Source organism: Fundulus heteroclitus, unplaced genomic scaffold, assembly GCF_011125445.2.
Source record: "Fundulus heteroclitus isolate FHET01 unplaced genomic scaffold, MU-UCD_Fhet_4.1 scaffold_76, whole genome shotgun sequence".
In the NCBI taxonomy this organism is placed as follows: Eukaryota; Metazoa; Chordata; class Actinopteri; order Cyprinodontiformes; family Fundulidae; genus Fundulus; species Fundulus heteroclitus.
In genome coordinates, this window is record NW_023397208.1 from 497,648 (window position 1) to 525,322 (window position 27,675).

General features: G+C 42.9%; 1 protein-coding gene across 1 annotated transcript; it reads right to left on the bottom strand.

The window, feature by feature from the left end:
• Positions 1-71: 71 nt before the first annotated feature.
• On the bottom strand, positions 72-27,333 carry LOC105929098 (mitogen-activated protein kinase-binding protein 1). The gene is made up of 33 exons (XM_036134194.1): positions 26,930-27,333; positions 24,864-24,955; positions 22,124-22,186; positions 21,957-22,014; positions 20,726-20,896; positions 19,773-19,910; positions 19,439-19,621; positions 18,355-18,515; positions 17,924-18,113; positions 17,035-17,178; positions 16,767-16,948; positions 16,225-16,316; positions 16,015-16,140; positions 15,520-15,590; positions 14,451-14,572; positions 14,291-14,366; positions 14,086-14,197; positions 13,909-13,972; positions 10,685-10,795; positions 10,401-10,558; positions 10,160-10,194; positions 9,072-9,272; positions 8,874-9,004; positions 8,621-8,769; positions 8,273-8,461; positions 7,863-7,929; positions 6,252-6,395; positions 5,927-6,087; positions 5,076-5,660; positions 4,894-4,981; positions 3,950-4,026; positions 3,117-3,202; positions 72-1,201 (listed from the first exon to the last, which is right to left on the bottom strand). The coding sequence occupies exons 1-33, from the start codon at positions 27,029-27,031 to the stop codon at positions 962-964; spliced, it is 4,569 nt and encodes a 1,522-aa protein (XP_035990087.1). The 5' UTR covers positions 27,032-27,333; the 3' UTR covers positions 72-961.
• Between the last annotated feature and the right edge of the window lie 342 nt (positions 27,334-27,675).

The window sequence follows — 27,675 nt, forward strand, 5'->3', positions numbered from 1 at the left end:
AGTGAAGTAAACATGTGCAACCACGGTGTTCTGTGAAGTGGGAGCATCATTACCTACACATTAGACCAGGAAAAGGTTCAGCTTTCAGTTTATTTTACAGGGTACAGAGCAGCAAGTTCAAGCTGTACACAGATTAAAACAAGCTCTTTCAGAAAAATACAAAAATAATAATAATAAAAACCCTCACAGCATAAAAATCAACATAATTGTATAAACAGGGTCTGGATGAAGAAAAGTGGTCATTATAGAGTAGGAGCTGCGCTGAGATTGTGCCTCTTTCAGCCATGATAAAGAACCTGTTGACCCGATATATCAAACAGAGCTTCCTCTGCTGACTTCCTGCACTCTGTTATCAGTAGAAGACGCATTTCTGCCAAATGACTCTGAAATCTAGGAACAACGCAATTTTTTTTTTTCACATGAATGTATTTCTCGAAATACAACTTGCATGTAAAAATAATTTTTTACAGTTTAGCACAAACCCTAAACATTATAATAAACACATTTTCTCTAAAGTTTTATCCCGGTAACTTTTCTTTTAATTTGTACTGGAGTTTCGGATGCTTTGCGAGTTTGAATGCTGTGTATTTACCCCCCTTAGACCTCCAACCACCTGTCAAACTACCAACTGTTCCAGCAGTCAGGTTTGTAATTTATCCCAACGCTGTAATGTGATTTAAAACGTTGAGCATGTCACCTACAAAGACAAACGACTGCAATGTAAAAAGTAAGGCAGCTGTACAGTAAAATCCTAAAACTAAATACTATTTCAGTGCTTCGTATTCAGCAAATATTCTCCCCGTGTTCTCCAAACATTAGGATTTTTCAGCGTGTGCATAAAACGTTTGCATTTTGTGCAAATGTGCAAGCAGGAAAAGGTGCCGTTCCCAGTAGTGCTGTTGCCTCTCCATGCGTGAGTCTCCTCCCAGCGCATGCAGCTACTGAACAGGAGCCCATCTGTTCACGTCTTGGTGTCCAGCCTCCTCTCCACGGATTTCAGCAGCAGCTCGGTGTACTGCTCCAGCAGAGCCAAGGCTTTGTCTCCGTCGCAGTTTAACGCCGGGGCCGCTGGGGGGCCCTCGCTCGGGGAGGAAGTGAGAGGCAGCGCGTCCAGCTCGGCCTTAACCCTGAACAGGGCCTCGGACAGGAGGTTCCTCATCTCCACCTGGTCTTCGCTCTGCGGCTGGTCGCTTTTAAGTAACTGTGGTAAAAACACAGAGTAGGCCGGTCATTCGGACACGTGGAGGGAGATGGATGTACACATGCATCCAGCCTGTCATATTGTCCGTTCCTGTTCTTTAGATCATAGATAGAACATTGTGTACGTTATGTTCAACAGGTAAGATGAACCGATTTTTACAATGTGTCAAGTTAAACTTGGCGTGGTGGGACGCTTTAACTTCTCAGGTCATGCAGCCACAGTTTGCGATGCAGCTGAAACATAAATACATCATTTAAGTTGCGAAACCGGTTTGGAAAAGCCTCGACTTCAGAAGAAAAAAAAAGGCTCCAGTCATCCCCAATGAATTTTGAATCTGCACTTTTTCTCACACTCTACACCTCATGCCAAAATGTTTTAAATGGGCATTACGAGAAGAGCCAAAGACGTCACGCACACAAGAAGATCCAGCGTGTGAGCAGGAAATATCTTTTTAAAATCAACCGAAACATGGCCGTCCTCTCAAGCCGACAGGCGAGCGAGGACAGGATTAAGAAGAAGCCAAGTGGTAACTCAGGAGGAGCTGCACAGAGCCACAGCTCAGGAGGAGGCTCCTTTAACAGGGCAACTACTAGTTGTACTGCCAACTTTCTAGTTTTGTTTTTTTTTCTTACATGAAGTACAGCTAACAAATCTTTGGCCTGTGACTCAAAATACGAACAGCAGTATGTTTGGGGGGGGGGGGAAGCCTTGGAAGATAACCTGGATCATGGCCACTCTGAACTTTCGTTGTCAAATTAGAGAGGGAATAAAACCCAGAACGTAAAATCTATTGGGAGTTAGAAGTAAGTATAATGTAGCTTTTGTACAGGAGTATTATAGCAGTCTGTCTGATATTTTTAACTGTGAAAGAGATGGTCTATCTAATCTAATAAACAGGTCATTAAAGTAATTAAAGTTAGATCTGAGAAATTAATGAATCATTTTCTGAATTTCACAAGGGGACACTATATGTGGTATATTAAAAATGAAGAGACACTGGAACAAAAAAAATTTGATTTTATACCCAAATCAAAGTCACAACAACATTAAAAAATAAAATAACTGAGCTTAGTCAATGAGTAAATATTGTGGGGTTTTATTTAGGGATGCTATAGTCTGGACTATAGTCTTAGAAGATTGAGTCTTGTCTGCTAGGTTTTCATGTGGATGTGTTGTCATGAGTTTAAAATCGGTTTACTTTTACAGTGGAGACCACACCCAGTCTGAGAATTAAGGAAGACCAAACAAAAAAAAACTGCCTCTACACTCAAATAGGCTATACGAAGCCCCCTTATTTGACGGCGAAAGAGCTTCAGGGATCTTCATTACACGCTCTAGAATAAAAATATCCATCTACCTGCACACATTAATAAAGATTCATCAAAAGGCACCAGAACTCTACGAATACAGGTCTAAAATGAATAAACTATTGGAATTATACAGTAAAGTTCACCTCTAGGGCACCTCTACAACTGTTCATTTAGCACATCTCTCACTGATAGAGAGGAAAGCAAACTCAGCTTGTCACAGACAAAACAAAAAAAAAAAAGGTAAACGATTTAAAAATCAGTGGAGATATGTTTTGGAAAAATCGGGATCAAGATGAAGCAGCCAGGTGACTACAGGAAGTGTGGATAAGCTGGGATCATGAAAGGTCAACAGAAACAACCTTGTGGGCCGCTGCTTCAGCTTCTTTCATTCAAAGATGCAAATAAAAGTCCGTTATCTACATGGGATCCATTTGCTTGGTTTTATTTCCTTCAGAAAACGTCCCATCTCTGAGGTTTTGACCCACGTATTTATTTTCACCTTATTTTTCTCTCTAGTCCCTCCCTTTAGTCCCTGGCTGTGTGCTCAAGGTGCCGTCTTCTTCAGACGCTCTCTTACTACTTCCACACTCTCTGAACCGACTCACCGCTGTGTAGAGAACGACGGCTTCCCGCAGACTCTGGCGCAGATCGGTGACGGCTTGCCTGCAAGTCTCCAAGGTGACTGAGTGATCTGCGGCGAGAAGATGGAGAGAACGACTTTGAAGTTTATCGCAGCGCAGCCGCAAATCAGAGCGCGCTCGAACACGGGTACCTTCCTTCCAGCACGTGTTCATGGGCACGCTCTGTTACTGAGCCAAGCAGAGAGAGAACAGTGAGCCTGAAGGGCGTTAAAGAGAGGAGTAGCTGTGGGAGCGGCGAAGGTGAGAAAAATTAATTTCACACCCGAACTCTTCCAGTCGTCACTCCATGGCGTTTTTCCACTTTTGGTGTTTTTTGCAAATGAAATGGAAAAAAAAAAACATATTTCTCTCTAAGGGCGGTTTAGAGTGGAGGAAAGTATGCTGGGATGTTTTGCAGAAATTTTTTAGTTTTTTGCAAAATCGTCTTCTGCTGCTTTTATTTGCTTTGATTGTATTGTTACGACATGAGAGCAAAGTGGACCATTGGGCCTGAAGTAACTAAGCCTTTGTTGTGAGATAATGAAAAGTAACACACCAGCAGCTTATAGTGCATGCAGTGCAATCTCTTTGCAAATTACATAAGTTCACACCAAACAAAAACAAAAAGAGGGCACCCTCCTAAAAGGCTTTTAAATGCCCTAAAGATCCTGCATGCAGATTCTGGGACAAAAAAAAGATTTGAGTTCAATCAAAAGGGCAGACGTAAACAAAGGGTCATTAATCAGAGATAAAGAGACAAAGAAAAGGCATAAAAGAGATGCAGCGATGAAGAAAATTTGAATTCCGAGAGGTCAAACCTGGCTGTGTGCTCAACGTGCTGTCCTCTTCAGACACCAGAGGGCGCTGTTTGGCCACCTGACCTCCCTCCCTAACGCTGGGGAATAAATGTTAAACGTGTATGTTAACTAATGTTGTTCCAACTGTATGAAAATTAACATAATTAAAAAGATAAAAGTACCCAAAATGGAAGTGTTCCCAGACTGTTTAAAACCACAAACTCAATTTGTTTTATTGGTATTTTCTGGGATAGATCATCACAAAGTAAGACATGACTGAAGTGAAAAGGAAAACTATACATAGTTATCCAAATGTATTTGAAATAAAACTCTGAAAACTGCCTAATCAATTTTTACAATTCCCTCTTTATTCTGACACCACTGGATGAAATCCAGGGCAACCAGTTGCCTCAGAAGTCACCCCAATGTTTAATTTACTTTTAGTACAAATCTAGCTCCTCTGTGGAAGGAGGCTTGTAAGGCAACAATATTGAACAAATGGCCTCATGAAGAAGTTTTTGGCCGATCATTTTATTTTAATTTTGTGGCTCCTGAATTCTTTATTTTCAGCCTACATGCAAAAACCTCTGTGGTGAAAAACTACCACTGCACACCGCCCCCACTGTGAGACACGGTGGTGGCACCATCATGCTGTGAGGATGCTCTTCTTCAGCAGAGACAGGCAAGCTTCTCAGAGTTAATGAGACAATAGATGGAGTTACATCCAGGGCTACTCTGAAAGCAAGTCTGTCCAAAACAAATACGGTGCATGCTTTCCAGATTTTGGAAACCATATATCATTTTTATATGGATGTCACAGTTGTGCATACGCCTAATTGTTTGGTTGCTGCAGAAACTTCTAAGAAAATAAATGAAAGTTTGCAGCTATAATGTGAGGAAATGTGTAGCAGTTAAAGAGGTCTAAATAACCCTGCAATACAACGCCGCTGCTCTTGCTTCTTTACCTCTCAGGGAAGGTGTCTCTTTTCTGCCTCACTGGCAGAGAACTTGGTAACGAAGGATCAAAACTTAACGAGAGCTGTCTGCCCCGTGCTGAAAAACAGTAGAGATGCAGACATGCTGTTAGGTGTTTCAGCTCCTCGGCTAAGCATGCAACTCTTTCAACGTCTCTCTTGTGGTTTCTGACCTCGCGTTTTATCGGGAGACGGCGAAGGATCGCAGCGAACGTCCACCGTAGAGGCGGAAGCCCTGAGCCCGGACGCAGAGCAACCCGGGACGGCCTTCCCGTCCAGGCACAGACTGCTCCGAGGGCTCAGAGGCTGCTTCGGGAGCGGGATCCGAGAGAGCTGGGCGTTCTGGGTCAAACGGGCTGCTGCGTGATGAGAGGGAGCCAGAGAGGGGCTTTTTGAAGCCGACGACTCGGTGACAGAAGGTGGAGAGAGACAGCCGGACTCCGGCTCCAGCTCCCCGGGTGACCGGCGGCCTTCAGGGAAGCGCGGGGAGCGAGGCGGAGAGCAAGGCTGGAGGCTCTCTCTCGGAGAGGTGGATCGGCTGCGTTTGGCCTCGGAGCTAGCCGTGGGGTTCATGTAGGAGTGCTGCGGCTTTAGTTTGGAGCACTCCCACGGTGGGGGCGACGGCGGGGTGTGGGGAGACCCCGAGGAGGGAGAGGAGAAGCAAAAAGAAGGTTTGGACGTGTTGCTAGTCAAAAGCAGCTGCTGGGGTCTCTTCTGCAGCTCCCTTTGGACGCTAGAGGGCACAGGGGAGCGAGAAGCTAGAAAAGAAGAGATAAGAAAACACTGTGACTTTTTCAAAGAAATATACGCTTCGTTTGTTACGTGCACATATTGGATTACTCCTGGAGATAATCTAACATCTGCAAATTGATTAACTTAGCATGATTAAGGGTAAATCATGCATGAAGACGAAGATATCAGATTATCTGCACCGCAAACGCAACCTGGTGGAAATGTTAATTGTGTCTGCAAAGCCGGAGTCAGAAATTCTAGGAACAGGATCAAATAAGGAAGAAGAACGTACAGTCTGTAGATAGGTTCTGTGCAGAGCGGGACTTTCCGAAACCAGATGGTATATCCAGCATGGAGGAACTTGTTGATACAGACATCCTCCATTCAGGGGACCAGGAGGTCTTTTTCTTCAGCGGACGAAGTTTAGGTGGAGAACTGCACTCCGGAGGCATGCTGAGACAATACACGACAGCTTAAAGTGACACATTCAAAAATATGCATGGAAGAAACCTATATTTGTTTTTTTAAGTTGGAAGAAAAGCATATGTTTTTCCACATAAGCAAGTTTATATATATATATATATATAAAGACAAAAGATATATATTTTTTTTATTACCTCTCAGTTCTTACGGGGGATACAAGGGTCCTGTCATCTATCTTTCTGCTCTCGTCCATCAAGGGCCGAACTTTCGACACCGGAGGCCTGGCAGATTTGTTTCCTTGTTCCGATTCAGTCACTCTGGCAAATGGAGGTGCTGGTCTACACAAAGGGAAGTGATTTCAGAGTGCATTTACTTTCCTTGTGTACATTTTGGTAGCAATAAGGCTGACTGCATCATGCTGCAGGATGTGAAGTACACTTAAAGCCAAACCATTATTGAGATTTAGAGACGTTGGGCTTTTGCACAGATGTGCTTCGTAAGCCGTGGCTTCCAAAACAAATTGCACCGGTGGTTTTTTGACATAAGCTCCAATGGCGGTTGCCCAGGGCGGCATTTTAAGAGGAGGTCGCAACAAGCGGCAGATAAAAAGAGTAGCCCCCTTAAACAAGTTCTATTTTTCTTTAATTCACATGCAGTCAAAGGGGAGTTGGCGCCCACAGCTAAGCTGCTGATATTAGGGGCACGTTTCAGCGTTTGTGTTGGACTGCGCTGCATTCTCTCTTGCCCCCAAGTTAAGATAATTTCCTGCAAATTGATTGATTCAGGGACAGCAGAGGGAGCACCATTAAATCAGGATCTGCCACGTATAATCGGAACCTTTCCACTAATTGTCACGTAACAACTGCAAGCTGCAATGTGTTCTGCTTGGGTTTTACCACATAGGCCACCACAGTGTAGTGCATTATTGTAAAATGGAAGGAAAGGGAAGCATGTTCTTTTAAGAATTAAAAATGAAAAGGTGTGGTATGCGTTCCTACTCCTTAATAACCCTAAATAAAATCCCATGGACCTGACGGTCTCTGTCAGCTGTTTAGAGTTGATGAAGTTAAACACGAGGCAACCCTGGATGAAAACCTGCTGGAGGCTGCGAAACACTTGAGGCTGGGGCTGAGATTGGCCTTGCAACAGGAAAATAACCTTAAAAATGCTGCAAGAGCTGCAGTGGAATGGATCAGATCAACAAGGGTTGACTTGACAGAACGGCCCAGTCAAAGTCCAGACCTAAATCCAATTTAGAATCTGTGGCAAGATTTGAAAAGTGCTGCTTGCAGATCTAACTTGGGTGACCTTGCGCTTTCCTCAACAAAGCAGGTAGACACATTAGCTGTGAATTGCAACGGACGATGGTTTAACAAAGTATTGACTGAGGTACGTTTTAATACAAATCCAGGCAACATTTTCTAAAATATTGTTTATAAAAAATGGGAAACCAGGCATAATTTTTTTTTTTCCACTAAAAAAAATATTCAACACTTTGTGTTCAAATTGCAATAAAATACATGAAAGTCTGTGGTTGGAATGTAACAAAATCCAAGACTCTGTGTCTCTAATTTAAAAAGCCTCTTTCTCCCTTTACATCAAACTATTAAACGCAGTGGAGGCTGTTATTAAAAAAAGAAAAAAAAAAAAAAACAGTTCTCTTCCACCTAAAGAAAAACATCAAAGTGACAGCTTAGCTAGATCAGGAAGGTACCCAGATGGTGTAACAGAGCAGCCTGTCAGCACCCACGAGGGTTTATAATTATAGTCGAGGGTCCACATCGGCCCGAGGTGGTCAGCAGTACCTGTTATTATGTCCTTTGGCCAGGAAGTGTGAAGACATGCTGAGCCTTGGGACTGTGCTCTGTTCAGCTGCAGAAGGGAATTTGAAATAAGAAAAAAAAACACAGGAAGATGGAGACAGAAAGAGAAAATGAAAGTTAGACCAGGAGAGGAATCAATATCAACGCCTTTGTCTGTGCTTGGATGTGGGGGTCACTGAAAGAAACACTGAGATATTCTGAGAGCTAAAAGCCCCAAGGCCAGTCCTAAACTGGGATCTTCTGGTCGATATCTGAAATAGTCTGAGAGGTAAGAACAACCCTCCATGGTCCATTCTAGTAGCTCGGCTTGGTCTGAGCGTATAAGCAGTAAAGGGGAATCGGCCTCTTCATCGCTAATTTAAAAGAACAGGTATGGGTCTGTTCCGCCTTACCTGGGCTGCAGCTTTCTCCCAGCGTCTCAAAGTTCTGCCTGAGGAAATCCTCCTGACTGTGGACATGAGAGCCGTTCACTGTCCTCAGAGCTTCGTCCATGCTCGTTACTGACCCACTCTTCCTCTCAGCCTCCTCCTCCTCCTCCTCCGTCTCCCCGTCAGAACTGCCTCGACTCAGAGATTCCCCATCTGCAGGAAGCGAAAGCGAAGTGAAGAACTGCTCACCATTTCCTCCCACATCCCAGTCGTGCTCGACTATGCATTTGTTTTGATCACATCAAACTTTTCAGTGCTGTTTAGGTATAACACCAAACAGTTGAAGGGGTTTGCATCTTCTCAGACGTTTACCATCCAGGGTGTGCTCCGGGCTGGACTCCCTGCTGTCGTAGCCCAGCGAGCAGGCGCTGTCTGGGCTGCGGCTGTCCTGGCTCTCAGTACGGATCGTTTGTCTCCGCGAGCTGCAGGGCCGCTCCATCACCATGTAATCACTGCAGGACCTACGGAGGGACATGAAAACAGGGAGAAATGTTTAACACCTGAAATTAAAACAGGGGCATCGCTTTCCTTTGAATTAAACAGTTGAGAGTAAATGCTGAGTTACCCATCCACCGGACTCCTGTCATCTTCGCTTTCCTCGGGGAAGAGCACCGGTCCATCCGTCTCCTTGACACACTTGGACGCGGCTGAGGGCGGCCATGCTGGTCGGCGTCTGGGTCTCTCCTCCAACTGCTGCTGAAAGTGCAGTCTTCAGAACATGCGCCCGAGTCCCTAACGTTTGTTTCTAAGTCACAGAACTTACCTCAGCCTCGTGGAGGCTGGAGCTGCTCTGTCTCTCTCTTTCATGCGGGGCGCAGTTGAGGTTTTTCTTTTGACCAAACGTCTCGAGTTGCCTTAAGTCCAGCATGGATTTTACCATCAGTTCCAGCGAGCCAATACGGCGAGACCAACGTCTCCGTGGACGTTTAGTGGGATCAGGAAGGACCTGGTTGACAGCTCCGTGCTGGAGCAAAGAAGAAATAAACAAGGGATGCACTTTACTATACACACACACACACACACACATTCACATATACATATATATATATCTATATATATATATATATATATATATATATATATATATATATATATATATATATATTATATATATATATATAGATATATATATATAGATATATATAGATATAGATATAGATAGATAGATAGATAGATAGATAGATAGATAGATAGATAGATAGATAGATAGATAGATAGATAGATAGATAGATAGATAGATAGATAGATAGATAGATAGATAGATAGATAGATAGATAGATAGATAGATAGATAGATAGATAGATAGATAGATAGATAGATAGATAGATAGATAGCACACCTTCTTAACACTACAAAAAGTGTTGGCTGAAATTTTTAAGTACCTTGGTTAACACGAATTGTTTTTAAATGTTCTATATGCAGTAAATAGATTTTACATTGATATTGACATTCTGATTCTGTTGCACTGGGCTTTATCTCGGGATATCAGAGAAAGGGCGGCTGAACAGAAATGTATGCAAATCTCCCCACTTTCCTGGATAAAAAGTGTTGAAAACCATCATGCCTGTGCACATTTTCGGTTATTCGGGTCATGGCAAGAGCAACCAGGCGTCCAGTCGCCTTCGGTTTAAGCCTGTCTGCAGGTGAAACCCACGTATCGCTATCCTTCCACTTTACAAATATGCGCACAGAACAGAATCCCAACAAAATAACTGAAATCTGCGGTTGTGAAAAACATGGTGAGCCATGAAATTGATTAATTAAACTGAAATCATTTTGCAAGCAAAATATAAAATCAATGCCATTTTTAAAATTGCTTTTAAACTGATTTAAAAGCTCTAACTTTGTTACCTTTTTCAGCTGCCAGTCCTGTTCGTCTTCTGAGCCTAATGTTGGATAAAAGAACATACTAATTAGGTCGTAATGACATCTCTACTTCTGCATGGCTCTCGCAGATTTGCTTTCCCTCGTGGAAATATAATCAGAGCAAAACAGCACTTGATCAGCTGCTCATGTCTATTGCTGGAGGGGGGCCTTCCTTTTATTAACTGTTACATTCATTAAGGTTGCTCTTTTCATAATGAGACACTACCTGTGTCCTCCTCTCCGTGGCAGCTGTTAGAGGAGCTGCAGCTTTTGCTGTCATCTGCATTATTACTGTCTTCATTCTCCTCTGTGTCCTCCGCCTCGTTCTCCCTGTCGCTGTCAGAGGACAGAGCGACCAGAGACGGAGCGCTGTACACCTCCCGCCTACGGCGAGGGAGGAAAAAGAGCCGTAATGACGACATTTTGCAGAGCATCACTATGAACAGGACAGAACTCGGTCGTCGGTTCTGGCGTGGAGGTTAAAAAATAAGCGCATGTGTGTCTCTGCACCTGATTCCAGAGGTCCCACAGCGAGGAGAGTTGGGGCGTTCTTCCCGCTGGTAAAGCCTCTCCTTCATGGCGATGGTAAGTTCAGGAGCAAGGCGCCACACAAAGACACAGCTGGGGGAGAAAAGCACACATGCATTAAATATTTAGGTTTCCATCTTGTTGTAACTACTGAGGAAACCATCTGCAAACACATTTCCAGAGTCATTTCCTCTAATCCAGCAGCTGGAAACAGATTCCACATGACTGATGCCCCAATACGGGATTTGTTAAGATTTATTTAATTATTACTTTTGCAGTAAATGTTTCGAATGTAAAGATCTCATAAAGCTACATATATAAACTGGAAATTCAGTTAGTGAACTGGTTCTATTCATGTATATAGATAGATAGATAGATAGATAGATAGATAGATAGATAGATAGATAGATAGATAGATAGATAGATAGATAGATAGATAGATAGATAGATAGATAGATAGAGTTTTTAATTATATATATAAATACGTATATAATGTAATCTGATTGATTGATTGATTGATTGATTGATTGATTGATTGATTGATTGATTGATTGATTGATTGATTGATTGATTGATTGTGATGACAGCGCGTCAAAGACGCAGCCACAAAGGGAAACAAACAGCTTCCTAAAATCGAAATTGTGAGAAAGAATCCTACAGTGGCAGTAATTAAGAATTTAATAAGTGTTTACACTGAGTGATGGTGAGAATGTTAACACATTTGTTGGGACATGGGTGGAGTGCACTCAGACATGAATGAGCGACAAATACTTTGAAGAGGACCAACCTGCTGACAAGTCAGATGGGCAATCATTTGGTATGTTCCATGTCAGTCGTTGTAATTACATTTTAATAATTTAATCTTTTTTCAGCAGCTGAAGGGATTGAACGAGGGTTAGGACGTTCACCAGGGTGCATGAACACTCTTGCTCTGCTGCTACACATGTTTTTGCGCTTTGGTTGGACAAAAGAATAAATATTTCACAGCACATAAAAGTTTAAAAACACCCTTTTATAAAGGAGCTACAAGGCCCACTGCTGAAGAGGTAGCCAGCTGACCAAGTGTGGATGAACAGTAAGCGAACACATTTTCTCTGGCTCTCCTTTTTCCATGCATTTACATCTGCGTTGTCTGGGCTCCATTTACTACAACATTGTTTTTTTATGGCATTAATGGAGGGACACACAAGTTCAGTGGCATATGGAAGATTAGATACATGTTCTTATCCAGGTGGAGCTGAATGGCTAACAGCCAAAGCGGCGGATAGATGACTGAGCAAGGACGCACCTAAGAAAGCATGCTAGGAGATGGGTATGGGCACAAATTTCAGTCATATGTATTTCATATTTGTAAATCACAATATGTAGTTGTGAATACATTTTTCCACATTGTAAACAGAAATGTCCAAGAACTTTCTCCTTGTGCATTCGTGTGTGTGTGTGTGTGTGTGTAAATTTGAATTTATTGAAAATAGATACACAACATATAATGTTTTTATACAAGCTACATTTTTCTTTCCGTAAAGGTCTGTTTACAGATACAAAGCAAACGTCTTTGATTAACACTCTGGCGTGAGTCTGCTGTGAGGACGGCGCTCTGGTTAAAAACCAGATTTTTAAAATATATAAAACTGAAGAATGATCTTTAACATGCACTTCTCTTCCAGGAGTTGCAATTCAGCAGAGTGTGACCCGACAACCAAACCCACCCGTCTCCTGATTGGGTTGATAAGTTTGTAACTGACAGGACATTGACCAATCAGCTGAGAGAAAGAAAATTCTGACCTGTGAGTTGAAACTCCCAGCAGAGTTTTACGTGTAGATTTTAGCTTCGTATTTGTAAACAGACCTTTACAAAAAAAAAGATGTAGCTTGGGTAAAAATTCTGTAACTCTTGTAATTATGTTCTACAAATACAAATCTTTGTTGCACACACATAAAATACAATCTATGGATGCACAAATAATAATTTCAGAGACATTTTTGGTTTACAGTGTGGAAAAATGCATCCACAAACACGTGCTCTGATTTCCAAGCACAAAATATATACGGCTGGAATTTGTGCCCATAAATGGGGTCTGGACAGCGGAGCAGCTAGCCTCACAGCATTAAACCACAACACCACTAATACTGTTTTCCTGCTTATAAGATAAGACAAGAATTCCTTTATTGTCACACAATTACTTGCGATGAAAAAAGGAAGAAACAAGGAACGAACTAATCTAATCAAAATTAGCTCTAAAGACACGGCAGGAACAAGAGATCAAAAGTGAATATTAGAGGAAATATTGCACAGTGTGAAAAATTTAACAGCGATCAAACTTTTTACATAACACGTACTAATAAGATATGCAATGTGCATGATAGTGCAGCAGCCTCCCGAAGTAGCAAAGGCTTAGCATCTGGGAACAGTGTAAACAATTATGTTCTTTGCTTAGATGGCAGGGTGGTTTATTTACAACTGGACATGCAGCTTCTTCAAAACACACAGGAAAGACAGGGCTGTGCTTTTGTTTTTGACTGTTTCGACTCTGATTCGGAAGCCCAAAACAGCGGTCTCATCTAACCAAGTTAACGTTTAATACAGTTGGAAGCGGAAATAAACAACACCCATAAATCCTTATCAACTCACAGTCTGACACTGAATCAGCTGTTATCCAGCTGACATTAAAATATTAAGTTGGATAACAGAGTCAGAAATGTACACACGCTGTACATACGCTGACATCATCTACATACAGATGATGAAGTCATAGTTTTGTAAGCTTTTGATAAAGGTACGACGCTTGATTTACGTGGGGACAACCCTTTGGGTGTAGTCTAAGACAAGGTGTCCACCACACATTTTGTTGCGTGGTAGAAAAAGCCAAAGAAATAAGTCGAGATATCAGGCAACAGATTGTGAACCTCCAGAGTTTCCATTTGCCTGAGTGCGCCCGGCTTTCCTGTGCAAACACAATTTATTGGGTCCTGGCATTTGCAAAGGGCAACATCTTTGGCTCCTTAGAATAAAAAGGTCTCCCACAGATCAAAATACAGCAGCATATCTGTCAGCAAGCCAGATACCTAAAGCCACAAACAGCCTTTTTAGTAAAAGACATCGTACAATGCCTGCGTTAACTTGTCAACACAGGGCCACTGTTAATATTGACGACAGGTTCTGAGTCAGCTTGCTGCCTGAGCACGAGCAGAGGCCGTTCTCTCACCTGTCCCCTGATACAGAGATCAAATGCTTGCAGTCGTTGGTGAACTTCATCCCAGTGATTATTTCTGCAAAACAAAAAAAAACATTATTGCGTTTCCTGGGTTGACAGCTTTTATTTTGTTGTCACATAAAGGGTGAAAGTAGCTCATCAACATCGTCTCCGAAGCGGTTCTGTCACCTGAGTGGCCGAACATTGTGGCGACGCACTCCCCCGTGCAGAAGTCAAAGATGCTGATGTTTTTATCGGAGCAGCTGGTGGCCACGTATTGACCTGACGGGTCGATCTGAACCTTTAGGAGCAAATAAAGAGAGTTTCCCGCTTCCTGAAGTGTCTGCATTTATGGAAAGCCCGCGCGGAGCGAGCTGAAAAGAGGAAATGTTACCCTGAGGAGACTGCCATCTTCACTCAGTGACCCTTTGTAGAGCTTTCTCTGTTTGCCGCTGCTGATGTTGAAAACCCTGCATTCAGAGGAAGAACAGGCCTCGGGATGTTTCAGACTGCCAACCATGCGAGCCTTCAGAAAACAAAGCAGGCACACTCACCTGATGCAGCGGTCCTGACAGGCAACAGCTGCGTACTTGCAGGTGGCGTCTACGCTCATGTCGTAAAGTGTGGTTTTCCTCACCATGTGGTGAGAACGCCGGAACTCTGTTCCCCTGTCAGTCTGCGGCACGACGAGTCAAAGTCAGAAAGAGTTTTACACACAGTAAAAGCCTGCGCTGTGTAACTAAACTCTACATCACCTATTAACATAAAAGATTTAATAAATGCTCAGATGCTGAAGAACAGTTTGAACTAACAAAGGTTTTTTTTTAAAAATAGCCTCTTCTTCCCACCTTTTTTAGCCCAGACCTAAATAATGTCTTAGGCTTATAAAGGTGTATACAGCTCATGCAACGCTGACTGAACCAAAAGCAGATTCACACAGGTGCCTTACAAAAGTATTCACACCAAAGGGCTACACCAGGCAGGTCGGAGACAAATTTGGGGAGCATCTCAAAGAACAGCAAGGATATAAAACAATTTAAGCTTTGGACACTTTTCAATGCGTCACCCTGCATGCTGCAAACCCACCACGACATGGTCGTCTACTTAAAAAAAAACCTAGGCTGGGAATGAGAAGCTCTGCCCAGATGATACCAAAGTGGATTTTTTTTTTAGCCTACATCTAAATCAGCGTTTAAAGCAGAAATCTTACACGGGACATCCACCTGATCAACCAACGGTACTTTGAAACAAAGTGGCGGCAGCATAACGGTACCAGGAGAATACTTTAGCGAGGCACTGAATGAGTCTAAGTTAGACAGCTGCTAGTTCAGGGATACTGTTGCAGAGCACGGTGTGTTTAATCAGTGACGAATGTCCAACCTAGATTCTGTCAATGCTTTTCTTTGATTGGTTTATCCGGGGGGGTTTCAGGGCCCCTAAAGAGTTTTCAGGAAGCATTAAAGGCAGGTTCCTGGGAAAACGTCTTTTGTCGAGATTAGTTTCAGTGCCCTCTTAGCTACTGAGCAAACATTCTTACCACCACCGTTGTGCTTGTTATATGTTCCACAGTAAATGTCAGATAAAAGGTAATAACAGATAGTCCGAATGTTGCTCAGACGTTACCTTGTGTGCTGTGCGGAAGTAGATGCTCTTGTCTGCTCCGCAGCTAATCATCCTCACCTTGTTGTCATTGGCTGGAGAGCAGAAGACGATTACTTGATTAGATTTATTTACTATGGTCAGACTTTTATGACGGGCGAAATAATTACATGGTTAAGCTCTTATCGAATTGCCCTTATTGGTGTTTCGCCATGATTTACGAGCAATGGAAAAATCTAGAGGTGGCACACGAGTTCAGAGCGCTAACTCACGGACTAAACAATAAATCAATGGGTGTAACTAATGCACATATGTTAGGCGCAGGAGTGAAAAGAAGGTCTTAGCTCCTGCAAACAAACAAACCCCAAATTAACAACTCCTGTGAAGTTTATTTTGTAAAGAAGCGCTCCCGTGAGCTCACAAAAAAAGCGGGACTGCGTGTGTGACCGAGCGACGGTAATAGCAAGGATTAAGCAAAGATTAGCCATCAGATGTCTGCGGCCTTCTCAAGCGGCTCACCAGCAAAGCGGACGGCTGTTATGGATGAGGAGTGCTCGTCGAGCGTCTGCACCAGCCTGTAGCTGTCGTCCGCGTCCAAGACGTGGATCAGGCGGTCCCTGCTGGCCGTGGCAAGCAGCTTCAGACCTGAGAGCAAACGAAACCGCGTCAATGCCCCGCCAGCAGCGCACATCTGTCCCAAAGCCCACTGGGTCAGGGCCACGCGCTCACCTGTTTCTGGTTTACTGTACTCAAGACAGAGGATCTCAGCGTCGTGGGCCTCCACTTTAAGAATCTCCTCCATGCTGCTGAGGTCGTGAACCCTGCACAACAATTCAATTCAATTCAATTCAATTCAATTTTATTTATATAGCGCCAATTCATGAAACATGTCATTTCGAGGCACTTTACAAAGTCAGAATCAGTCAGATTATACAGAATGGTCAAAAATGTCCTATATAAGGAAACCAGTTGATTGCTTCAAAGTCCCGACAAGCAGCATTCACTCCTGCAGAAGCGTAGAGCTACAGGGAGAGTCGTCTGCATTGTCAATGGCTTTGCAGCAATCCCTCTTACTGAGCAAGCATGAAGCGACAGTGGAAAGAAAAACCACCCATTAGCGGGAAGGAAAACCTCCAGCAGAACCGGGCTCAGTATGAACGGTCATCTGCCTCGACCGACTGGGGGTTTACAGAAGAACAGCGGTGTCACGTAAAAAAGCGAAGGTTGCTTAAGTCCGTGACATGGTGTCTGCCTTTGCCCCCATAGATCACCTCAGCATCCCGTTGCGGTCTCCGGAGGCCAGGTGTTTGCCGTCTGGACTGACACAGATGGCCCTGATGCCGGCTCTGATTTCTGCTGTCTGCGAATCCCCTGACTTGTCTGCGTTCGCGTTACATTCAGGGTCCTGCAGGGTGCCGGCGTTGCCATCTGCGTAAATTATCTTCAAGAGATCCTGCAAGGCAAACGTCGAACACAGAGCTGATCAATCGTGGGGGTGGACACAACCTCGTAGTCACCGTGGCGTGAAGGCGAGCTTACGTTGCTGAGCGCGTTCTGGGAGCAAACGTGAGGGCGAGTCGAGTCCTCCATCCTCCACATCCTTATGGTGCTGTCAGCCGAACAAGTGAAGAATGTGCTTGACGACAAATCTGCGGCCGTCCCTCCAGGAACATCGGGAAACACCTGAAAACGGGGAATGTTGCAGTGGCAAACAGTTTGAATATTTACAATTTTGGATACATGTGACATAATAACAACGGTAAGAATAATAATGACGATATGAACAGCGTTGAAAGGTGAATAAATGTTAATTTTATCTTTGCACGGACATAGTGATAAAAAAAATTATTAATCTTCCATGCAGACTTTACAGCACTGTTTTGGACCTTCACTATCATTTTAGCTCCTGGAGGATTATAGGAAGACGAGAAATGTCTTCTTCCTTTGTAGCGTGTGTACTAAGAAAGAATTGTTGGTAGAGTACCGAGGTAGTAAAATTTCAACCTGCTTGGGTGAACCCTATTGTTAGAACAGCTGTATTTATGCTCAGATTAGGCTACACCCGAGTTGACTGTGTTGACAAAATATGGTGTCTTTTGAGAGCAATCGGTTCCACTGGATTGATTGTGGGGAAGAGTAACGGAGGCTGAATACAATTCACTTCCTTACCACTTTAAAATTATGAGCTACTCCCTCTCGGGCAGATGAAAGCCCAGGACAATACATGGACCTTTGTACTGTGACAAAATGTGGAAAAGGGTTCCCTAAAAGCTCTCTCTGGAAGTGATCTAATCCATCAATATTGATTATTCATCAATAACCTCATCAATCACTAAATCATTAAGGGGTCAATCAGATAATTATTGTGTCAGAAGAGTTTTTTTTTGTTTTTTTTTAACTCCATAGTTTTCATGCCGCGTGTGTTTACCTCCAGGTCCCAAACAGAGGCAGCGTGGAAGAGGGCGGAGTTCACCTTCCCGACCCGGTGCACCTCTCTGACGTCCCACACGTACAGACTGTGGTCACTGTGCACGCAGCTGAGCCAGCGGCTCACCGCATCGTAGGCCACCGCGATGACGTCTGGGTATCGGTCTTCTGTTTTGCTGGGAAACAAACGGCTGAAAGAGGGGGAAAGTTGGAGTCAACGGTAAAAACATGAGAGAAATGAAACAAGCAATGGAGTAAATTTCAGCTTAAGCTTCTTAAAAAAAAAAAAGAAATACAGGAGCAATTGGGAGTGCTATAGACTGGGGACTGATGCCACTTGAGACGGGAAGCTCTATAAATAGAGTCTTCGATTTGGCCCTGCACTGGATCGCCGCCAGGAAAAGGCTGTGTTACTCCTGAGCTCCTTCTCACCTGGCCTCGGTGGCGGCCGAGACGTCAGAGCCGAGGGGATGAGGCCTCGGCAGCGTGCCGACAAAGCGCAGGTCGACGGGGCTGAAGGCTCGTACGGTCCCGTCAGCGCAGCCGCAGAAGATCGTGTCTTCAGACAGGGACAGAGACTGAGCCGCGCCAGTCTGAGAGGGAGGACACAGCAGTGGGACAAGCTCAATACATAATATGTATAATAATATAATAATTATTATGCAAACTCAATACACAGCTCTGTGTACAGCCATGATACTTCTATCTACTACTGCTACACGTCTTCAAAGCTCCTCCACCACTCATGTCACGTTCAGACCTTTAAAGCTTGGTCTAAAAAATAACTAGCAGAAAATTCTTTTTTTGGAACCAAAAAGAAAAAGAGAAATAATCAATTTTTTCTTCCTTTATTTCAGCCAGAGGATTTCTACAATTCCAGTAAAAAACAACAGATGCACTGATTTGAAAGGTGTTGTAATTTGTAACAATCAATGAAAATGTGTTATTACCATTGATCATTAATGACAATGATATTTTTATTGAACATGAGATTATATGTTATTATACCTTATGGGATTCTAAAACATTCTACTTCCTGTAAAAACTGTCAAAGTGGGACATTGTGTTTCCTTTTAAACTACCCGTCCAACAGCCATGTTTGACTCCTGACTAATTTGCCACTTGCCGTACTCAGACCAGGGGGCAGAAAACCAAGTAAACGGTCCATGAAATGCGTTTGATCATCCTAAACGTGTAAGAAAAAAAGCAAAACCAGAACAAATCTCCCTTTTTTTTCCCCCCCCCACACACACATCTGAGACTCTGTTGAAGCAGACAGCCGATTACAGGGCCGACATAACAGATGGTCACTCATCTAAAATATTAATGGCCGTACAGCAGTCGGAAGCATGATAATGGCTGGATGAATGCGATGCGGAGTGCTTGGATCAGACCCAACAGCGCCGCTAAATCACATTTAGCTGAATGGAATAACAAAGCGTCGCTGACATCCTCCGCGTTGGACAGGGGGGGGTGAGTTACTGGGCCCAGACCGGCCCTCGTTGATGTCACTCACCCGCAGGTCCACCCACTTGTCCAGCATCCTCTTGCTGTTGAACTCACACAGCAGGCCGGACGAGGTTACGCAGAAGGTGGAGTCAGACTTAGAGCCCCGCCCGCAAGCCACATCCGAGAAGAAGTTGTTCCTCAGCTCCCCCAGCAGCCCGGAGCGGCCCGGCAGAGGCATGGGAGTTCTGGCCTGGAGGGTGCAAGAGGGCAATGTTTGGGCCATTCGCACAATGACGTATTTCTAGGCGATGTATGTCGTTAACGCAGATGACCGACTCCATAAGAAGAGCAGGCATAGGAAGGATGAACATAAAGAGCATAAGAGACCCCCTTTTTGATACCTTGCTGGCTTTGCAGTGGTCCAGATACCAGAACCTGACGTGTCGGTTCCCAACGGTCACAAAGTAGGAGCTGTCCTCAGAGAAGGACACGCCTGTCACCTTACTGGACACCTTGTTTGTAGCCACAACAACGTCTTTCTGTAAGAGCAAAGCACAAAGATGTCTTCAAAAGCAGATCAACAGTAGGACGGTTCACTGCAAAATCCACTTTTATGTTATAAAAGATTAGAATGAGTTAAAAAGCCTAACTTGAGGTATCTGTGCTTGTTTAGAGCTTCGTGGTTGTGTTGGCGCGCTAAACGATAAAGTCAGACAGCTTGGCCTTTTAGTACAAAGGTGGGAAGTAAGAGGAAATGGGTCAGCTTTGGGCCAATTGTTTTAAATCAGACACATTTAGATGAAAGATGACTATCAAAAGGTATGTTGTTCTATATCTTCCCCCAATGAGGAAGGCACCAGAAATTAAAGTCTCGGGTCATAATCCCTAAAGGTATGTTTGGTGTAAATAAAAAGAATAAGAAACACACAAATGAATACAATTAATGGATTGGAACATGGTAGCGGCAGCATTGAGATCTGTTTTGCTTGTCTTTTAATGAAGGTGTGGGGTTTTTTGCCACGGTGGATGAAAATATGAACAGATACCTGTCGGTTTTCAACAAAAACCTTCAGGACTCTGACAGACGGCTGATGAAAAAAATGGAAATACTTGTTATCAGCATCACCACCGGTCCAACTCTGACCAAATCGACCAAAAAAAACACTTCCTCAGGTGAAAATTCAAGTTTTAAAATAAATAACTCTGTGAGGTGACCTAAGGAGGGCTGCGGAAAAGAGCTGGACTTGTGCAGCGTGGATAAAACAAACGGTATTTTCCTCCAGTAACACCAGTTTGGACCGACATGGAAAATGCTCATTTAGTATGCGGGGGAGGGGGAGTAGATGAGACAAACCTTCCAGGCCCAGACGTTAACCATCATGTCGTGTTGGTTCCCCACACTGACTATGTATTTGCTGTTGGGGGAAAAGGCCACGCACGAGACGCCGTATTTGTGCTTCTGGAGCTCGGCCACCTGCCTCCGCTCTGCCACGTCCCACAGTCTCACAGCTGGTAGATGACCGCTCTGGTGAAAGGAAATGGGAGAGGAGGGGGAAAAGTCAACAGTATGTAGTTATTAATGGGTCATTTTATTCAATATTGTTGTCTTTATTGTGAAAATCACAGTCAGTTTAAACCCAGTCGGTCCAGTCTACCTGTCTCTCCAAGAGTTAGCTCTCCCTGTCCTCTGATTAAGATCAGTAATATGTAAGCACACTCGGCCTCCCCAGCTGGCTATTTGTGTTGTCCTTATTTTATTAAGGTTGCGATCAATGGTTGTGCAGTCTGAAGGATTTTGAACTAAAGTAAGTCTGAACAGCATGAAGAAAGGAAGGGGAAGGCGAGACAGATAGTCTGCCCGCTGTCAGCTTATCCCTGTATGCAAACGAGAATCTCGTTTGATAAACGAGCGCGCGTCAGAGATATCAGATCACTTAATCAGGGGTATCATCGACTTTTTAAAGGCTCCGACTAAATCCAGTGAAAAGCTGCGATGCTTTTGTGCAGCTTCGAGCTAAAAGGGTACAAAGAGGGCTCGGATTCTCTTGACAGCAGATTAAACAGCTCAAAGCAAAGAGGCCTGTCGTGTCATAATTGAATGGTGCAAAATGCAAAAAGGTCCCAACAGTCGGAGCATTTTTTTTTTTTTTTTTTGCACTTTTGAACTTTGATTTCCGTGGTCATGGCAACCAGCACATGTCCATCCACTTGCAGAGAGAAGTCTGTAATCGGCTTTGGTTCGCAGGGGAGGATTAAGGTAGCGCACTGAGCCGGGGCCCACGTTGTAACGGCAACGCAGCCGAGTGGAGACGCTTCGCTCAAAAGGCGCGTCAGACTGAGACACGACAAAACCTGGACGCCTTAAGAAGGGGGGGGGGGGGCGCTTTGGCACACTTCAGTCCCATGGAGACAGACGAATCAACATCAGCAAATTTGCATTCAGCAACAAGCCTAGATCTGGCAGAGATACAGCGTGCAAACTACCAACTCCGTGCAGGACTGAAGCCTGTTTGAGGCGAGCTAACATGCAATCACATTTCTACCAAAAAAATGAATTCAGGTAGGAAAACAGGAAGGAAACTGACCTCTCCAGTCACCAGGTACTTTCCATCAGGAGAAAATGACAGAGCTGTGATAGTTTTCCTGTTAAAGCGACAAAGAGACTTTATCATCACTTATTAACCTTTTGGGAAATATTGACAGTATTATGTTGCTCCTGTATAAAGCTAGATAAAATGAATATACCGCTTACCTGGAAGTATTGATAATGTGCTGCTGGCGGTTCTTTTTGGGGTTCAGCAGGACCACCACACATCTTCAGAAGGAAAAGAAAGATAACGGCTCAAAGACACACTCTCCGTAAGAGTGGAGATTATCTGGCAAACTTTTTCTCGTGTATAAATAGGCAAAAGGATTTTAAACACCCTGAATTTCTTTATTCTTTGATTTAAGGAAACGCATTCATTATTCCCAGGAGATTTTCCAAAACTGGATTCTTTCTTAAACTGGCTGCTTTTTAAATGTGTCTCTCTTTTCTCTCTTTTTAGACAGTTATCCCAGGAAAACGACTTAATTTGCTTTCCCCTACCGAGCTGCTAGGTTTTTGTGTAAGTGATGAATATGTACATTGGAGACAAGAAGGCCAAATAAACATTTCTGCTTTGTACTGAGAACTCTGAGTGGAATAGCATTCTTACTTTTAGAGATGCACCAATTAACCGGGCAGAGATTGGAATAGAAAAACGGACTAATACGACTTTTCTCAATTAATTGAATACATCAAAACTGTATTGAATTACAGAAAAGAAAAATGTTGAGCTGGGATTTTTTTTAAACCACTAAATCCCTTTAAAATTAAACCTAACCAACCATGTTGGGCCCATTTTATCAAACCACGTTTCAGCTATTTCTAGACGACAATAAACATATTTACGCAGATATGTTTCACCTTTCGCTTTTCAAATATATTTTCATATTGTGAACAGAGAGCAATACCGTCTTTTGTTGACAACATTTTTTGGGGGGAGCACATTCCAGTCTAACGGTTTACATTGATGCATATATGTTTTTTTTACATCACATGACATTTGTTTATTCGAGCTAAGCTCTGAAAGTGAAACCATGCAACATGTATCCGTGTTTTTCAAACCCTCACGTTCTCTTCCATATTCAAATCGCTCAGACAGAACAATGCCTCCTGTTAGAAGCACTTCCTCCCTGCACTTTGTTCATTTGGCAGCTCACAGATTAGCGGTCCTCCTGTTGCAGAACAGCTAGTTCTTGAGATTGTGCCAGGAAAGTGCGTTCCTGGTACCACAGCTTGTACAGATTTAAACAGGGACAACAGGTGGAATACCAGATTGCGTTCAATTTAGGAAGTTTAATGCTTATAATTGACAAACAACGTACGTACACATGTCTATAGAAAAGAGTCCGAGCCTGAACACACGCAGGCTTCTCAGAATGACAAAAAGTTACACGCTGACACGAGTTAGCACAGCTGTAAACAAGTCTAACTGTTCTGACTTTTTTAACAATCAAACCCTTTATTATTAATTGTGCTTTTTCAGCAGATCTGAGAACAAGAAGCAAGAGCAGCTCCAGTGCTTACTGAGGGACACCATGACAGGACCTATCGTGCCATAACAATCTCAGCATCCTGCAACCTTAAAGGGGCCTAGTCACGTTCTATGATTTTACAAATTTCTTTGCAGATTTCTTTCGGCAGTAACTCACTGAGTTTGGTTATTTTATTTTATTTTATTTTATCTTGGTACAATTCCACGCAGCACATGGATGAGGCATCTTCCGAATCCCTCCACTATTGTCAGGATCCCCAGTCTGTTTGTGCTTGCACCCTTTAGTGTTGTTCATCTTTAGATCCTTGTTTCTGTCACAAGTTTAGTTTTCTGTTCAGTATTTGTGTTTGTAGTTTATTCTTGTGTCTGTTAGAATTGGTTCTTGTAGCAGTCAGCTTCTGTTCATTATGATCTCAGTAGTTCTGGGAGATATTTATTTTCTGCCAGTCCGTCCTTAGATTAGTTTGGTTAGGTTATTCCTTCACGTCTGGTCTTTCTCATGCCTCCCTGTTAGATTTAGTTCTCACCCTGCCCCTGCCAGTTATTTGCCCTTTCTCTCCTTCTGCCTAACTGCCCAACTCCTCTCAGCGGTGTAATGTATTCAGCGCTCAATGAGGCGTCTATGTGTACATTTGTCTGTGATGGGGCCGAGCGAGTCAGCCATGTCTACGTCAATTGTTGGCATCTTTCGGCTCCACAAAGTTTATATCTGCTGTCTGTGGTGCAAAGTTCTTTTCAGGCTCAAGAAGGACTAAGTAAACACTATCAGAATGAACACGTGGTGTATTTTGTTTTATTTACAGATGAATATGTGGTTTATATGTTTTCTTTTTCTGATCAAAGTACCTGACTAGGCCCCTTGATGGGCCTGTATGGCAGTATTATACATGCAGTTGTGTTTCAGATAGACGCCCAGCACTACTAAACACTTCATCGCTTGAGATTATGTTTCAGAGTCATAGGAAACCAACAGACCCGACAATCATAATATGCATCATTATTCGGCAGGACGCAAGGTCAATCAGTGAGCTCACTCATTCTGTAGCAAAAGCAGGAGGCAAACTAAGGGTAACTAAGGCTTATCTAAGGAGGACGGCCTTTTGTAGCATCAATGTACTTCAATTCAAAGTTGTTTTCAGAGGAAATGTGTAACATTACACACAAATCTGTGTCTCAGAAGATCCCATTCAGACATAAAAAGGGTCCATAGGACGACATAAACAGGATTTGGACTTTCTCTGATTGAGGGAGCCCGCTGGGCCCTCCTCCTCCTCAGCCCCCCTCAGATGGGTCAGTGACGACGCTTGATCGCAGACATTTGCACTCTAAACGTCTGCAGGAGGAAGATATGATAGGAGACCACGAGTGTGCTGCTGATAAGACAAAGGGCAGATGTTGGGATAAAGGTCTCACCCTGCAGGATAGGCCACAAGTCCAGATCGGGGATCGCAGGTCAACCCGCTGTTTCCTGAAGCGGTGATCCCCAGCACCTTCTCCAAAGTCACCTGTAGCGACACAACGCAGAGATCTTTTTTTCCTTTTTCACTGAGGATTTAATGGTTCTGGGAACAGTTGGTGGACAGACAGATGAAAGCCCGGCCAGCAGTGACCTAACTGAGCATCCGTGTCAGTGAATGTAAACACCAGCAGTCACAACATGTGTGCAGATGGGGTTAGTGAAGCAGAACTAAGGTGAAAAACACAACTCCAAGTAAAACAAAAACAACGCTGCGCAAAGTAGGGCATGACACAAAAAACTGAAACAAACTACAAAGATTCAGAAAACAATAGATACTTAATTTATTAAACTTTTCCTTAAATTGGACTTTTGGAAATCTACAAAAGCAGCGTCTCTGACTCCAGAGTCATAGGAACAAATTTACACATATTAAACAATGCAAATTGTTTACACTCCTAGTGCACTCTTAGCATTTAGGGCTGTATAAACAATGCAAATTTACACATATTGAAATTGTATGTGATTTTAACATTGGATTATGGAATGCTAATAAATCATAGCTGTTTGCACAGTAGCACCATTTTAATGCTTCACGTGCTTCTTTTAATTTTCAAATGAGAAATAAGGATTTTATTCTTTCCTTCCTGTACGACGAGTATTTTAGAAGTGACTTTGAAGCTCTATTTAGCCTTAAACAGAGGATGTGACAGCTGGCTCAAGCCCTGCTGTGTGTCTTAGGCATTATGTGAAGCACAGTACAGGAAATGCAAATGAGTTTAGGGTGTCCTACTAACACACGTGAATTAAAAAAATAACTAACCCAACAGCTGATCGGAACAATATCAGGCTAACATGAAAATGCATCATAATCCTCATGTTTGTTTATGACATATATTTAGTGCTGGCCCAGTATTGGATGGCGTTATAACGCTTCACTCAGCAGAATGTTATTAAATAAATTATTATGTTAACTGCATCACAGAACTAGACACATAAGTCGCTTCACAAAATCTAGCAACTTTATCTGTTGATAAATCTAACTTATTTTAAGTTTGATATTTAAAGTACTTCAAAACAAATTTAAAAGTTGAGCCATTGTTAATTAACGCACTGACAAATTTTAAATGTTCTAAGTTTTCATGTTCTAAGTGAAAAAGCATAGGACTCGTGAGAGCCCCCTGCTGGCTCGGGTGTCCTAAGTAGCGGCTGAGTTTGCATTTTCCTTGGGCTGGCTCTGACGGCAAGGTAAGAAATTAGAGATTTTAGGGTGTGAAATATAAAAATTGGCAGTTCAGATATACCATTATACACCCCTAAATGCTAAGAGTGCACTAGGAGTGTACAAACATTTTGCTAAGTTGAAAATACTAGTATGCTTTCAAATAAAAACACTAAAATTACGTTGTCAACTTTTTACTTTTAATTAATGAAATAAACAGGTAATATGTTAAAGAAACTAAGAAAATACTCAGATTTTTGTAGTAAAGTGAGTTTTTAACTCACTGTAGATTCAGAACAGAAAAAAGTTCTTGCATGTTTGCCTTATTAAAAGAAAGACTTAGTTTGCTCACCTTTTGGGTGTTAATTGTTTTCTATTACTTTGGTCTAGAAGTTTTTTTTAGTCTAATGTGAACAATAAGAGCAGAATCTATAGTTTTGCATAAAAAAAAAACTTTCTGAAATATCCTCAGTTTAATGAGCGGGCACACCAAAGTCTGCTTTAGTGTAAAACTCTTTGAATGTCTATGGTAACGTATAATGCAAACCAAATGAATTAAATAAAATGTCAATTAAAAATAAATGCATTGTGTTGAATATAACATTTTAGGGCACACTGAATCTTTCCAAGGGTCATAAATGGACCCCGACAGGAAACACGTTTATTTTGGTTTTGAACACTTACTTTATTCAATTACTCAACGTTTTTGCCTTAAGGACAAAGTCTGCAACATTGTGGGACTTTAAAAGGGACTTTAGTCGGATTGCAGAAGTAATCTACCTCTCATAGAGGAGTTCTTACCTTGCTGGTGAGGTTTTCCTTGCATTTCTTCTTGCTCTTGATTGATGGTGACCGCAGTAAGTTCCTGATGCGACTTGTGATGGTGAACCCATCCCCGGGCATTTTGAGATTTCCTCCGCAGGTTATGAACCCAACACCGAGCGACAGGATCCTGCAGATCTGAACAAACTGCAGATCTTCACCTAGTCGGGTAGCACCGGTGCTGCAGGGACGTGTGGACCCTAATCCCCAGAGCTGAGCGGGGGTTCTGATGCTCCAGAGCGCTCACCTGTGTCCGTACTGCGCCTGGGCGCTGCGTGCTGAATGAATTGTGGATCTGTAGGGCAGCAACGCTTCAATCTATTAAACTGCAGGTCCCATGATTACATCAATGATTCCTTTTGTTGCAGCTCTGTTGGTTTAATGGGATTAGAGAGGAGCAGGGAGCCAGCCTGCAGCTGATTGGCGGATGTTTGTAAGTACCCGGCCGGTTGTTTTTTGGCAACGAAAAGGTTCTCTAAACTCAACCACCACATCAATGAACAAATTGAAGTAATTTAGAGTCCCGTTTACATTGTTTTTGCAAGGATTGTAATGATTTACTCTTTGGGTCAATGGAATTTAGCTAATTTTTAATGCTTGTCACAACGGACCTCATTTAGGATTAGTAAAGATCTAAATACTTTAGCGCGTTTCTGGGTCAAGACAATTTTCCCTTCCTTCTAAAATTAAAGGCCATATGTCAACCTCTATCTGCTGGAGGTTAC